General features: G+C 54.9%; 1 protein-coding gene and 1 long non-coding RNA gene across 2 annotated transcripts; both read left to right on the forward strand.

Moving 5' to 3' along the window:
• Positions 1-141: 141 nt before the first annotated feature.
• LOC136792300 (uncharacterized) lies at positions 142-6342 on the forward strand. The gene is made up of 3 exons (XR_010835935.1): positions 142-305; positions 3562-3658; positions 4897-6342. It is a non-coding gene; the product is annotated as an uncharacterized lncRNA (long non-coding RNA).
• Positions 6343-7534: 1192 nt separating this feature from the next.
• Positions 7535-10862, forward strand: LGALS1 (galectin 1). The gene is made up of 4 exons (XM_059082318.2): positions 7535-7666; positions 8923-9002; positions 10168-10339; positions 10663-10862. The coding sequence occupies exons 1-4, from the start codon at positions 7658-7660 to the stop codon at positions 10807-10809; spliced, it is 408 nt and encodes a 135-aa protein (XP_058938301.1). The 5' UTR covers positions 7535-7657; the 3' UTR covers positions 10810-10862.
• Positions 10863-14153: the final 3291 nt, after the last annotated feature.

Genomic DNA, 14153 nt, shown 5'->3' on the forward strand with positions numbered 1-14153 from the left:
TTCCAGAGTATTCTCTGTGTGCGGTGGTACCTTAGCACAATAGCACTTTATGCCTCACTGGGTCTTTATATACCAGTCTGCCTCAGTCCTTCAGAAAATCCAGCAAGCTTGCATTACTCATCCCACTTTACTCCTTGCAGAATGGGCATCATAAAGGTGGTGTTAAGTTAAACACAAGGGCACAGACCTAGAAAGTGTGATCGCCTGAGGCAGGATCGGAACTTGTGTTGGCTGACTCTGGGAGGCTGCGGCCCCTCTCTTAGAGACTGAGGTGGGAGACCGGTCCTCACCCTCCAGGAACTCAGGTAAGGTGCTGCACCCCCCCCTCCATTTCAGGCATCCTTCACACCTGGGCTGCCGCTGTGAATGTCTGTCCTGCTGGCCTCGAGCATCCCTGGTGCCTCCTGCAGAGCAGGGGCCCATCTGTGAGCTGGCTGAGGGCAGGTCTTCAAGGTCTGGAAAATTCTCTTTAGTATGATTCTCCTGGGGAAGAGGGAGTACTTGACTAAGCCTGGTTGCATCAGGAAGTGGGAGCAAATGTGCTCTTAGTGGAGACTTCTGGTTGTGACAGACTTGGCTCAACCTGACTAAAGCATAAGAGAGTTTATTGGCTGCCCCACGAGGTGGTTCAACACTCTCCAGGTGCATCCCTCTCATCCTCTCACTCTTCTGGGCTTTGGGTGTGAAGGCGGTTGCAGCTATTAATGTGATCGCAAAGCATGGCCCAGTATATTTCCCTGCTTGTGCCTCTGCTGCAGAAGGATGGGAAGAGCTTGTTGGGGTTGTTTCCTCCAGACCTCTAAAAGTTGCAAACCAACAGAAAAAGTCTAAGAACAGCACAATGAATACCATATGGCCTTCACCTAGACTCCCAGCTAATATTTCAGGAAGCTGATGACACCAATCCACAAAATGAAACAACCCCTTCACATTATACCCCCTGGTTTCAATAGTTATACCTACTTTTGCCTCCCTCCTCCCCCACCCCTGCATGTTGACTACTTTCTTGGTGACCAGAGGCCTTAGGGGTACTTTCTGTTGTCCCTGCCATAATTTTTTCCTCCGGGGGTGGCTCTGAAACAGTGGCCAAAGCTCAGACTCACTGAAATCTGAGCTTGGTCTAGCATCAGAGTCCCACCCAGCACTCTTTTTATTTCATCTTAGCTATTACAGATAAGCATAACCACAGGACTGTAAGTTTTACTTTTTTCGCAATTCCTTATGCATCAGTAAGCCAGCTCCCCAGGACTTGGAGCCATGTCTAAATTCCATTGGTAATGTTAACCTTTTTTTAAAAAAAATTATTTATTTATTTAGTTAGTTAGTTAAGAAAGCACACTCCCAATGGAGGGGGCACGGGTTCAATCCCTGGTCGGGGAACTAAGATCCCACATGCCACACAGCATGGCCAAAACAAACAAACAAACAAACAAACAATTTTTTTTTTTTTTTTTTTTTTTTTTTTTTGCCACGATGCATTGCTTGCTGGATCTTAGTTCCCCAAACAGCGATTGAATCCAGGCCCTCAGCAGTGAGGCAGTGAAAGGTGGAGGCCTAACCACTGGACCACCAGGGGATTCCCCTATGTTTACCTTTAGACAATGCAGCACAGCTGCTGCTCATACCATGGGTGACCACGTGCCAGCTAGGAATCAAAGTTTCCTCATCCCGCGCCTTTTCACACTTTCTCTTCCCCAACCACACGTTTCCATGAGCCAGGGCCTTTGTAGCAAATCCCACTTCTCTGACACCAACTGAAAGGGAAAACTGTTTCCTCTGCCCACAGAATACAGTACTCCTGACACCAAACGTGTGGGTTTTCTACATCAAGCAACTCACCAGTTTTCTGCAGACACCAACTGGGTATCCTACAACCTATCAATAATTCAATTCCGACAGTACCTGGAGTCAGTGCAGACCCCACACGTTAAGTGCTCAGTCCCCCAAGACTTTCCCCCACTTCAATGCCAGTCCCAAGTGTCAGGTCATCACCTGGCTCTCTGACCAACTGGCTGTAAATCAGAGGCTCCCACAACTCCCTTCTCAGGGCTGATCATTTGTTAGCACGGCTCACAAAACTCGGAAACACTACGAATACGGTTTTATTATATAGCAAAGAATATGATAAAGCTTACGGATGAACAGCTAGATGAAGACATATACATAGCGTGAGGTCCTGGAGGGTACAAAGTGAGGGGCTCCTGTTCCCGTGGGGTTAGGGTGTGCCCCCCTCCCACTCCCACCATGTGGGTGTGTTCACCAAACCAGAAGCTCTCCAAACTGTGTGGTTTGGGGATTATCATGGAGGGGATTCATCACATAGCCATGATTGATCTTAGTCTCTAGTCCCTCACCCCTCCCTGGAGGATGGGGGGCGGGGCTGAAACTTACAAGCTTCTGATCACTGCTTGGTCTTTCTGGTGACCAGCCCCCCTCCTGAAGCCATCCAGGTACCCACCAAGAGTCACCTCATTAGAACAAAAGAAGATCCTATCACCCAGTAAATTCCAAGGGATTTAGGAGCTCTGTGTCAGGAACTAGGGTCATGGACCAAATATACATTTCTTATTATGTCACACTCCCCAAATTTTAATTTAGAAACGTTTCAAAACAACAGAAAAGGACTTCCCCGGTGGTGCAGTGGTTAAGAATCTGCCTGCCAATGCAGGGGACACACGGGTTCGAGCCCTGGTCCAGGAAGATCCCACATGCCGCGGAGCAACTAAGCCCGCGTGCCACAACTACTGAGCCTGCGCTCTAGAGCCTGCAAGCCACAACTATTGAGCCCACGTGCCACAACTACTGAAGCCCGCGTGCCTAGAGCTCGTGCTCCACAACAAGAAGCCACCACAATGAGAAGCCTGCACACCGCAACCAAGAGTAGCCCCTGCTCACCGCAACTAGAGAAAGCCCGCGCGCAGCAATGAAGACCCAACGCAGCCAAAAATAAATAAATGAATAAATTTATTTTTAAAAAAACCAAAAAAACAGAAAACGTGCTAGAACAGCACAATGAACACTCATGTGCCCTTCATCTAGATTCCCAGTTGTTCATATTTGTCCAATTTGTTTAATTGCTCTCTATATATTGGGTTGGCCAAAAAGATCGTTCACTTTTTGGCCGATCCAATATCTTCAGTTTTTAACTGACTCATTCGAGAGTCTGTTGCAGATGTGAAGACAGTTCATCCCAAATCCTTTAGCTTGTCTGTCCTAAGAGCAAGAATGAACTGTGGATTGTGGTTGTGCAGAAGAGCAAGGGCTGTCTACATGACCACAATCCATGATCATGCAGGAACCCAGATCTTTGATTTTATTGAGCCACTAAATTAACCTACCATGGAAACGTCCTAGCTCGAGACTGCTTGGTATGTGAATTTTCCTTAATTTTCAAGCAGTTTTCGTTGAGATTTCTGTTATTTGCAGCCCCAAACTCTCCTGATACACAGGTCCCAAGCACATTATAGAAAACATTAAAATGTACCCACAGCCCCCATTAAATATATTTATGGGGAGTTTTTGCTATACATTTTTCCAAATATTTTTATGCTTTTGTTTTAGACATTTGGCTATGGGGATTTAATTTAGGAGTGACCAACCTCTAGAGAGAACTGGGCACACTTTCGAAGGAAATTCAACCCACGAAATTGTTTTCAAGGTAATACAATTTTTATGACTACCAAGTGTTAGGTTTGAGCACAGTAAACTAATTTCAGCTCTTCAGTCTTAGAATTTGGGGGCCAACACATTTTTTTCTTCAAGTCTCAAATATTTTCTAAGCTTTTAAAAAACTCTTAGCTTCCTGTGAGTCTATAATTATGTCACCCCACCCCCCAAACGTTTAAAAAAATAAAAAAGACTCATGCCTGAGCCCTGGAGGGCTAATGAATGACAGGGTCTGGACCCCACCCAGCCCTCATATGAGAGGAGGAGGTTCCCCAAAGGCGAGCTGGGGCCTGTGTCCAGAGGGGGACAAACACCAGGTGGGAAGGCAAAAGTGACAGAGTGTACAGTGTTGGGGGAGGTGGCTGTCTGGGGCAGGTGGAACAGCATAAGCAAAGGCAGGGAGGTGGGACTGGATGAGCAGGTAAGTGGGGAGAGGGGCTCCAGCACAAACTGGTTGGAAAAGTATCTGAAGTTGGGGGCATCCCCCAACTATTCCCTTCCTTCATGGAGCAGGAGGAGAAGATCATTTTTAGGTCCAGGTATCCCCGGACCACAGTGTTCTTTCCTTCTCTCGCAGATGAAAGGGCTGCCGCGCTAGCTCCTTGTGTGACCCTGGCCACGTGGCCACACTCTCTGGGTGGTCTCTGCATCATTAAATGAAGGAGCTCTGGAGGCTCTGAGCACCCACTTTCCCCAGCTGGGCCAGCCAGGTTGCCTGGGGGTGTGGGTGGTGTCTCAGTGGGCCTGGCAGCCCTCTCCACCACAGCCAGCTGGAGGAGGCACAGCCTTCACGGGGCCAGGGCAGGAGTCGGCAGGCTGGGAAGGGCCATGCTGGCCTGGATCCCCTGTCTGGACAAGCTCGGCTCATTTCTCATGGCAGCAGCCAAGGTCCAGTCCATAGCGCCAGCCTGTAGGATGGAGGAATTCCAGAGAGCTTGCTGCCTCTGCAGCAGGCCATTGAGGGGAAGGAGAGTCCCTGGGGCGGGTGCCCTTGGCCTTGGGGCTGCAGGAGAGAGAGCTGACATGCAGCCCCTCTCACATCACTCCTGTAATCCTCCAATCAGCCAGAGGATTACACTCCTGCTACCCTCCAAGATGGGTAACATTCCCACCTTCCGGGCCTGGATACAGGTTCAGGGAGGACAAGGACCAAGGCTAGAGTCACAGCCAGGTAGCCCCCAAATCAGGACTTGCCCCTCTTCTCTGATTCTAACGTCGGCTTCATTTCAGGGCCCCAGAGCAGCTTCCCTGTGCAGAAGTTTCACCCAGGTGGCCTGCTTCAGGAGGGAGGTGAAGACGAAATGTGATAATGTATGAAAGTGAGGCGCCGGGCACAGGGCCTGACAGATAAGTGGGCGCCACCAATAGGAGGCCCGAAGATGGGGGCAGGGGGCACACAATGCACCTTGTCCCTAGTCCCTGCCTCAGGAAAACTGCGGCCCCTGTTATAGGGGACACTGGACTCTGGAGAGACTCCCCACCGCAGCCTAGGCAGGAGAGGACTGCTGAGGGACGGGGGTGTGGTGAGAGGGAGGCCTCCCAGAAGTGCTGACCCAGGAAGGTGAACTCAGCCTGGGAGAAGAGACAAGAGGAAGGCTAAAACCTTCTCAGACTCTATGAAAAAAATAATCATCTATTAAGTACAACAGACCTGAACTCCACCTTGTACTAAGACTGAGGCAAGCAGGGAGAAGCAGCTTGCCAGGATGCCCTGGGAAGGGCGTGGCAGGGCTAGAACCAGAACCCAAGTCTCCAGACTCCCACAGGGTCCTTTCCGGGGGTCTATACACCCTGTCAACCCTGCCACTCCATCTCTCTACCAGCCCTCGACAAGCCAGATGCCAGAGAGGAGTAAAGCAGCCCCTCATCCAACAGCAAACACTTCCTGGTGCTGGACCCGTCTTCCAGATTGGGAGAAGAATGGAGGAGCAGCTCCTGAGGCCCTGAGAGCCCAACTACTGGGTTGGAACAGCCAGCCAGTCCCACCTGCTGGCAGTCACAGCAACGACTGCGCCTGAAGCACCTCTGGCCTTGGTCCTGGACTCCTCCTGAAATGCCCCCATTCCTTGACCAGGCAGACAGAGTGTCTGTGGGCCTCGGAGGGGAAGCACAGAGGAAAGGCAGTGGAGCTAGGCCCCACCCACCCCTCCCTGATGCTGAGGTTTGGGGGAGGCCCTGGAGGAAAAAGTGAAGCTTTGTGGTTGGTTTCCGTGGCAGCTGGCTTGGTCTAGGAGGAGGGATGAGGGGCTCATAAGGGGTGCGACCCAACCTCTCTGGGCCTGCGCCTCAGCCCCAGGCAGCCCCTCTCCTCCTGTGCCAGTGTGGGTCTCAGTCATCTGGAGGAAGGTGGGGTCTGGGGAGGCAGTGCAGGGCAGGGCGGGTTTGCTCCAGATGTGAGTCACCCCCAGTCCACCTCTTCTTCCTTCTTCAGTGCTGGTGATTTCAGAAGGGGGACAGCGATGTGAAGGAGGTCCTGTTGGTAACTCTCGTAGCAAGCCCCCCACCTCACCCAGTGCTCCCCACGCTCCTCCCTCTACCTGGTTGCTGAGTGTGAGGTGAGCACCCCTCCAACCACCTTCAACTCTGTTGCTGCAGTGATTTTCCCCGCAGCCTAAATCTGGCCTCAGTACTCACTCTTCCTATAACCTTCGGTGGCTCCCCAGCACCCTCAGATAAAACAATGCCCAAACCCCTCAGTGAGGCCCTTCATGATTCAGGTATCGCTGGCTTCCCACCCTCATGCCCCATCTTTCCCCAGCACACCCTGAACTCCAGCCATGCCCAGATGCTCACTGTTCCCCAGACCTGTGCCTTCTCATTTCTGAGCCTTTGCCCACGCTGGAATGCCAGTCCCTGCTTCCTCACCCGTCCTTCAAGACCCACCTTCTTCCCATCCTGGACCATCCCACCAAGGTGCTCGCTCATGACTTCCCTCAGAGCCTGCATCATGCTACTTCTTAATTAGGTTCATGGCCAGATTCTGCCCCAACAGTGGGCTACTTGAGAACAGGGACTGAGGTCTTCATCTTTGAATCCTCTGAGGCTAGCTCAGGGCCAGGCACATAGTAGGTACTCAGTAAAATATCTGCTAAACAGATGGGGAAAGGGAAAGCTGTGCCGGGTGTCAGAGGGAGAAATGTGAGGAGAGTGGATGGGGGTGCACAGATCGGGGACCCCATCCCCTCATGGCCTGGATCACCCTGGGCCCCCTCCCAGGCCTGACCCTCTCGGACAGGCCAGAGGCTGTCAGGCAGGGGCTCTTGGAGGATCCCCGGCAGACCCCTCGGGAGGGCAGGACGAAGCCTGAGGCCTGAACCCTGAGCCTGGGCGGCAGCCTGAAGCCTGGCACGGGCCCAGCCTTTCTTTATCCCTAACGAGGAGCACAGGCAGCCGCGGCAATCTCTGCTTCCGGGGGAGGCCCAGGCGGGGCCAGGGCTTTGTGGTTAATGGGTCCTGGGTCCTCTGCAGAGGCGCCCAGAGCGGGCCACGCCCTGGCCCCCTGCCAGGGAACAGCCTCACGAACCCCAGATCTAATTCTTGAAGGACACTGCACCTCCTCAGCCGCCTTCTATGGGGGACCCCCTGAGCTCAGCTAGCTGGCCCTGTCCCTCTTCCAACCAACTCTTGGGCCTAGCTCATCCTCAAACTATTTTCCACTGGCTTCCCCCAATCCTTGCCACAGCATAATTTTGGGAAGAGGTAAGAGAATGGGAGGTGGAGCCTGGACCTTGGGGAAGTGGCTAAGAAGGAATGGGGGGGGTCTCCACTCTGATTGGTCATCTCTGCTCCAGAACTGGCTTCAAAATTCCATTGACTCCGCCTCCCATGGCCCCCATCTCCTTTCTGAGTTACAATTGGCTCAGCATCCAGGGGGCGGGACTCACCCGGGTCTGGTCCAGTTAAAAAGGTGGGAGCGGGCTGTGGCCCATCTCTCGGGTAGTCTTCAGACAGCTGGTCCCGAAGTCCCAGGAACATCCGCCTCTCCTCAATCATGGCTTGTGTGAGTATGGGGACCCCACCCCAAGGCCCAGAGATGGCGTGGGGGCACACAGCCAGGCAGAGTGAGGGCAGATCACGATCTGGGTTCTAGTTCTTGTGGTGTGGCCTTGAACAAGTGTCTTTTCTGGGCCTCAGTGGCCGTGTCTGTAAAATGGGGGTGGGCTCCATGCTTCCCCAAGGCCTTCTCTGGCTTAAGAATTTTCTGGATCCCTCCAGGGTCTGACAGCACAGTTATTTCTGCCAAGGGCTGACATTCTGCAGCTCTCTGATAAGTGGGAGTGGGAAGGGTGTGGCCGACTGGAGGTGGAGTGGGGCATTTTGAGGGCGCCCAGGCCACTATCCCTTCCCCCTTCCCCCCAAAGAGCCTCCTGTCCCCTCCCCCCTGCAGCTGTCCCTGTCACTGGGCCAGGGTAGAGTCACCCTCTGCTCCAGAGCTGTAAAAGTCGCCAGGATATGAGGCAGGCTGCCGGGAGGGAGCCTGCCTGGGTTAGCGCCGGGCGGGTGATTCTGTCCAGGCTGGTCAGGTGGGGGCTGGAGGAATTCCCGCTCAACCATTCCTCCAAGCGGGGGTGGGGTGGGGGGTGGGGGTGGGGGCTGTGATAAAGGAGCGAGAAGGCAGCAAGAATCTTCTGCAGGCCCCTAGGGAAAGGATTCCTGGCAGGAGGAACCACTCACACCAGTGAAGCTTTGCGCTGGCTCTTGTTAACCCCGAGCCAGCCAGGTTGCAGGCTCCCGCCCTGGGCTGCTCTCCCTTCTTAGAGGAGTCTAGCTGTGCTCCTTAGGGGTCTCCTCTCCAGCCCCTGGCCCTCTCTGCAGAGGAGCTTGAAGGGGATGGTGGGGGATGGCCCAGCCCCAGGCCTCTTCCTCTCCAGCAGAGGGGCAGACGCCTCACTCACCTTCCTTTGCCCCCAACTCGCAGTGTGACGCATTTGGAGCCTGGCTCTCTCCATCTATTCAATGAGGCGATGGAGCACAGCACTCCACCTCCCAGGCTACTCTGCATCTAAAATCCCCGGGCTATACAGCAGAAACTTCTAGATCCTGTCTTTAGAACCTCAGTCATGTTACAGACGAGAAACTGACCCAGTTGGGAGTAGGGACTTGCCCAGGACCACACAAAGAAGGAGAGTCTAGAACTTGAAGGCGGGTACCTCAGCCTTCGGGTCGCCCTGGTCAGAGCAGGCCTGGTCTTCCCGGCGGGGGGCACGACCTCCCACCCTGCGTCCTCTAACCCGGCTGGGTGCGGTCTTTGCGCAGGGTCTGGTCGCCAGCAACCTGAATCTCAAACCTGGGGAGTGCCTCAGAGTGCGGGGCGAGGTGCCCCCGGACGCCAAGAGGTGAGGGGACGACGGCGGGGGCGGCGGGCGGCAGGGGCGGGGGCTGGAGCTCGAGGGTCCCGCCCCGCGTCTGGCAGGGGCGTGGCTGGCCCGCCCGGCTCCTCCCTCCGGCGGGGCAGGGTTAATGTCGGCCAATGCTGAGGCTAAGTCTTCTGGGTGAGTCACTTCCTCCGCGGAGTCTGGACGCCGCCACCGTTGTCGCCCCCTTAAACTAAACCAGCTGCGGCTTTGTCATCTGTCTCAGCTGGCCTTCCCCTCCCTACTGCTGTGGGCGGGACCAGAGGCTGAGGGGGGCGGAGAGAGGGAATGAAAGGGTGTCACCCTCGCTGCCCGCCCTCTGAGGTCTGTGTATCCTGCGCTCTTCGCTCTCGACTTTTCACTCCTTCGGTCCTTCCTTAACTCATCATTCATTCGGCCAGCTGGCCTACTTTCTCCGCAGCCTTGTGAGCTTGGACCGGTCAAACATCCTCCTTGAGCCTCGTTTGTTAATCAGTTAATGGAGGGAGGAGGTTGTGTGGAGGTGAAATGCTGGGTCATCTCACACGTTGATGACCAGCTGACAGTATAAAGAGCCGCACGCTTCGTATGCACTGCTCATGTCATTCTTTCTAAACTCTCAGAGGGAGGCCTTGCCGTTACCTCTCTTTCTAAACTCTCAGAGGGAGGCCTTGCCGTTACCTCCACTCAGCAAATGTATTATTGTTATTCGTTCATTCGCCCCACGGTTACAGGTTACAGAGCACCTACTGTGTGTCATGCAGCATGCTGGGCACCAGGGATACAGAGATAGACAAGACAGACAGGACACTTGCCCTTCCAGAGGTCACCATCTGGAGGGAGTCTCTGACCTTGACCAAACGGGCAGGGACACAAATTCATGTCTGCAAGAGTCCTGGCTGTCAGCATAGTGAGGCCCTTAAGAGATACTTCCTGTGGAGCCCCCACTGTGCAGATATGGAAACTGAGACCCAGATGGAGCAGGGACTTGCTCAAGGTCACACAGCAAGGAGGTGGCAGGGCACAGCTAGAATCCAGGTTTCCTTCCTCTCGGCTCCATGCGTTCCCCTGGGGAGGTCCATTAACGTGGACTGAGCGGCACAGACTGGTCGGTCTGAGGGGGCTGCAGTGGGAGGGGGAAGCCTCAAGCCCACCCGTTATCCCCTAGCTTCGTGCTGAACCTGGGCAAAGATGGCAACAACCTGTGCCTGCACTTCAACCCCCGCTTCAATGCGCACGGGGACACCAACACCATCGTGTGTAACAGCAAGGATGGCGGGGCCTGGGGCGCTGAGCAGCGGGAGTCCGTCTTCCCCTTCCAGCCTGGAAGTGTTGTGGAGGTGGGCTGGGGCCTGGGGCGGGGTCAGGGCCCTGGGTGGGCTGGGGCAGAGCTGGCCTGAGTGGCTAGAGACCTGGGTCCCACCCTCCCCACCCTGCCCCCCTCCCCTCCCTCCCCATCTCCCCTCCCTCCCATCACCTGCTGTGTGATGCTCGGTGAGCATCATCCCCTCTCCCAACCTCAGGGCCTCACCATGAAGCGGGGCTGTTGCCAGGGCTACGGGAGGAAAGGGCTCCTGGAGGGCCTAGGACCTGCAGGCCGTGGCTGCAGGGCCGAGGCTCCCGCTGTGGGGTCCACACGCTCACTGCCCCTCTCCACCCCCAGGTGTGCATCTCCTTCGACCAGGCAGACCTAACCATCCAGCTGCCTGGCGGATACGATTTCAAGTTCCCCAACCGCCTCAACCTGGAGGCCATCAACTACCTGGCAGCCGATGGCGACTTCAAGATCAAGTGCGTGGCCTTTGAGTGAAGCCAGCCAGCCCATGGCCCCCAATAAAGGCAGCTGCCTCTGCTCCCCCTGAACCAGCCTCCTATGTGGGGGGGTGTGGAAGAGGAGGGTTCCGCCGACTCCCCCAGGCCCTGCCCCTTCTTCACTTCCATTCACTGCCTCAATGCATGCATCCCTTTTTTTTTCCTTTTTTTTTTGGCTGCACTGTGCAGCTTGTGGGATCTTAGTTCCCTGACCAGGGATCAAACCCGGGCCCATGGCAGTGAAAGCGCCTAATCCTAATCACTGGACCGGCAGGGAATTACCTCGATGCAGACCGACCATTCCCCTGCACCTTTTCCTTTCTGCTCCCTGCCGTAGGGCCCCCTACCTCCCTGGGAAACAGCCCCTGGGAACGGAGCCAATGTTCCAAGAAGGCTTGGAATCAGGACCTCAGTACGCACCCCCAACCCCCAAGGCTAGTGACATCTTGTTCCCCTGGGTCCCTGGGCTGAACAGAGAGCTCAATACACAGCGAGGGGCTCAGTACTAAATAAGACCCAGTCACTGCCCTCAAACAGCTCCCAGCTCACTGGGCCCCAGCACACAGTAGATGTGCAAAAAACGTTGAAATAAACGAAAACAGGGGAAGAGAGGCAAGGACAGACTGATTCATGCCATGGTATCTGGGGCAACACGGGGAGGTGGAAGGAATACCTGGGGCCCCTCTCATTTGTTTTCATGAACTGGAAAGAGATCTGGTTCAGACAGTGCAGGGAAACCAGCTGTGTGCCCCTGTGGGCCTTAACTGACCTCTCTGAGCCTCGGTCTATTCATTTATATGAGGGGGATGATAGCACGGAGCCTACCGTGGGACTGTTGTGAGAATGAAATGAGGCGTGTGACGGAGGGTGAGTGTAGGGCCTGGCACACGTACACACGCACTGGATAGTGTTTCCTGTCACTGCCGCACTACCTCTTGAGATCTTATCCCCCGAGTCTGCAGGGGAGTAAACAGGCCCTGAGTGATGACTCCCTGGTCTCTACCAGGCCCAGCTGAGCCTTCTGGGGCTCCCCATGCATCCCAGCTTTGTGGCGCCAGGCCGCACACCTCAATGCTACAGTATAAGGGCAACCAGGGTGCTAGTCTGGAAACTCAGGTTCTGTGGCCCTCCTCAGGACCCTCAACCCAACACAGGGGAGATGGGCTTGGGCGATGGCCCTGGCACCACCTGCTGGCCCGTTTCTGTATAGGAGGAACTGGGGTCGGTGGCAGGATACGCCACCCCCTGCAGAGAACCTAGCAGTAGAGGCAGGTGGGCCGACTTGAAGCCCCGCCTTGCCTTCAGGTTCTCAGAGGCCTCCTGCTGCACACAGCCTGTTCCCTGCAAGGCAGAGTGTGAGAGACTCACTCTTCCTGCGATGAAGCCTCCCTGAGCCTCTCCTCTGCTGGTTTCCAGAGGACGTGTTTTCCAAGACCAGCCAGGCTCCATTACCTTGGAGGGCAATCACACTCACTTGTTGCAAGTGATGGGACATGAGCTGATAGCTGGGCAACCCTGCAGACCGACCATTCCCCTGCACCTTTTCCTTTCTGCTCCCTGCCGTAGGGCCCCCTACCTCCCTGGGAAACAGCCCCTGGGAACGGAGCCAATGTTCCAAGAAGGCTTGGAATCAGGACCTCAGTACGCACCCCCAACCCCCAAGGCAGTCTCCTGAGGTACGTGTGGGGTGGGAGTTTGGCAAATCTCACTCTCCAGGACAGCCAGCAGTAGCTGTGGAACCCTGGGTAGGTCTCTTCCACCCCCCCAGTCTGAGTTTCCTCATCCATAAAATGGGGGTCATTATTTTCACCTGGCCCTTTTGGGTGTTTGAGTCCCATCTCAGTGGGTCTGCTGGAGGGCACATCTCTATAAGAGGGCCAAGTAGGATGCAGCGCAAAGGCTGGGAGAGGCCATGAGCCACACCCAATCTCCAGGCTCTCCTGGGGTACCCAACTGGCCACCCGGAGAGAAACAGCTTTGGAAGTCTGGCTGTGGAGGGGCGCCCTCTGCTGGACATCAGAGAAAGTGTCTTCTTGACTGCCTTTCTCTGACCCCACTTATTCTCTCTACACTGGCGGAACTCAACGATACCCCAGGACTGGGACTACAACCAGGCAGAGGAAAGCCCTGGGCAGATAAGCAGAGAGACCACTGGCAGTGGAGGAAAGAAACTGGGCTCGGAGTCAGACAGACTTGTGTCCAAACCCCAATCACTGTGTGCCCTTGGACCAGTTAATCAACCTCTCTGAACCTGTTTCCTCATCTATCAAATTGCATTAGTGCTAGTATCCACCCTGTGCGGCCGTTGCAAGGATTAGCTGAGATAACGTAGGAAACTACACTGTGCCTGGCACATAGTAGGAGCTCTGTAACTGTTGGTTCCCCTCACCTCTTTTAAGACTCAGTATGTCTCAAGAGCCTATGAAACTGGGTCCAGAGAAACTAAGCAGAGTTCTGCCCTTAGACCACTCAAGCGTCACCCTCAGCACTTGCTCTTCTTGTCTGTGTGACCTTGGGTAAGTGACTGCACGTCTCTGGGCCTCATTAAAATGGAACTCATACCTCAAAATAGATAATCGTGTAAAGAGCTAAATTAATGGCAGCTGCCGTTATTCTTTTGGCTCATCATCTTCATCGTCATTTCTATTACGGAGAACGTACCAACTCTTGCTGTGCTTGGCACACAGCAGGTGCTCAATAAACATACAAATAATGTCAAGGAGAAACTGACTTAAAAAGGGAAGTGTTTTAGACCGTGAGTTGCAGTAAATGGCTCTCAAGCTTTTGGAATCTGGGTGGGGTTGCCAGTCCTGCATCTCTTTTCCTGGAGTAAAGGGGACCTGGAACTCCCAGGGAAGAGCTTGGAGCAACGGCACCTGCTCGAAGTGGCGGGCTTAACTCTGCACTGGGAGCTATCGCAGATGTGACCTCCCTGAACCACTCGTGGGCTGGCAGCTCGGGCCCGGTGGGCTGCGAGGGTGGACCGTACAGAGCTCCCCACACGAGGTCCTGCATAAGCAGGTGTCTCCTTACTCGGTCCCCAGTCTCTGCGCCTGACCGGAAGCTCCGGGAGGGCAGAACCACTCCACACACAGGGCAGCAATTGAGGATGGCGCTGCACACCACTTAATAATGCGGTGACTTTGCTTAAGTCACTTCTCTCTGAACCTCCACAGAAGGCGGCTCGCTGGGCATCTTTTTGGGGGGCATCACTGCATCCAAGGCAATGCTTCCTCCCAGGAGGAGGGTGCCAAGGGTGGCATGGGGCATGGCCACTAGGGGGTGGCAGAGGGTCAAAGGGGCAGTTGTTCATCACCCTCAAGCCCCCCGCTGTGCCCTGTA

Source organism: Kogia breviceps, chromosome 12, assembly GCF_026419965.1.
Source record: "Kogia breviceps isolate mKogBre1 chromosome 12, mKogBre1 haplotype 1, whole genome shotgun sequence".
NCBI classification, from domain to species: Eukaryota; Metazoa; Chordata; class Mammalia; order Artiodactyla; family Physeteridae; genus Kogia; species Kogia breviceps.

Coding starts and splice junctions, on each gene's coding strand:
- LGALS1 (XM_059082318.2), top strand. Junction 9,003..10,167: donor GTGCCCCCGGACGCCAAGAG/GTGAGGGGACGA, acceptor GTTATCCCCTAG/CTTCGTGCTGAACCTGGGCA. Junction 10,340..10,662: donor AGCCTGGAAGTGTTGTGGAG/GTGGGCTGGGGC, acceptor CTCCACCCCCAG/GTGTGCATCTCCTTCGACCA.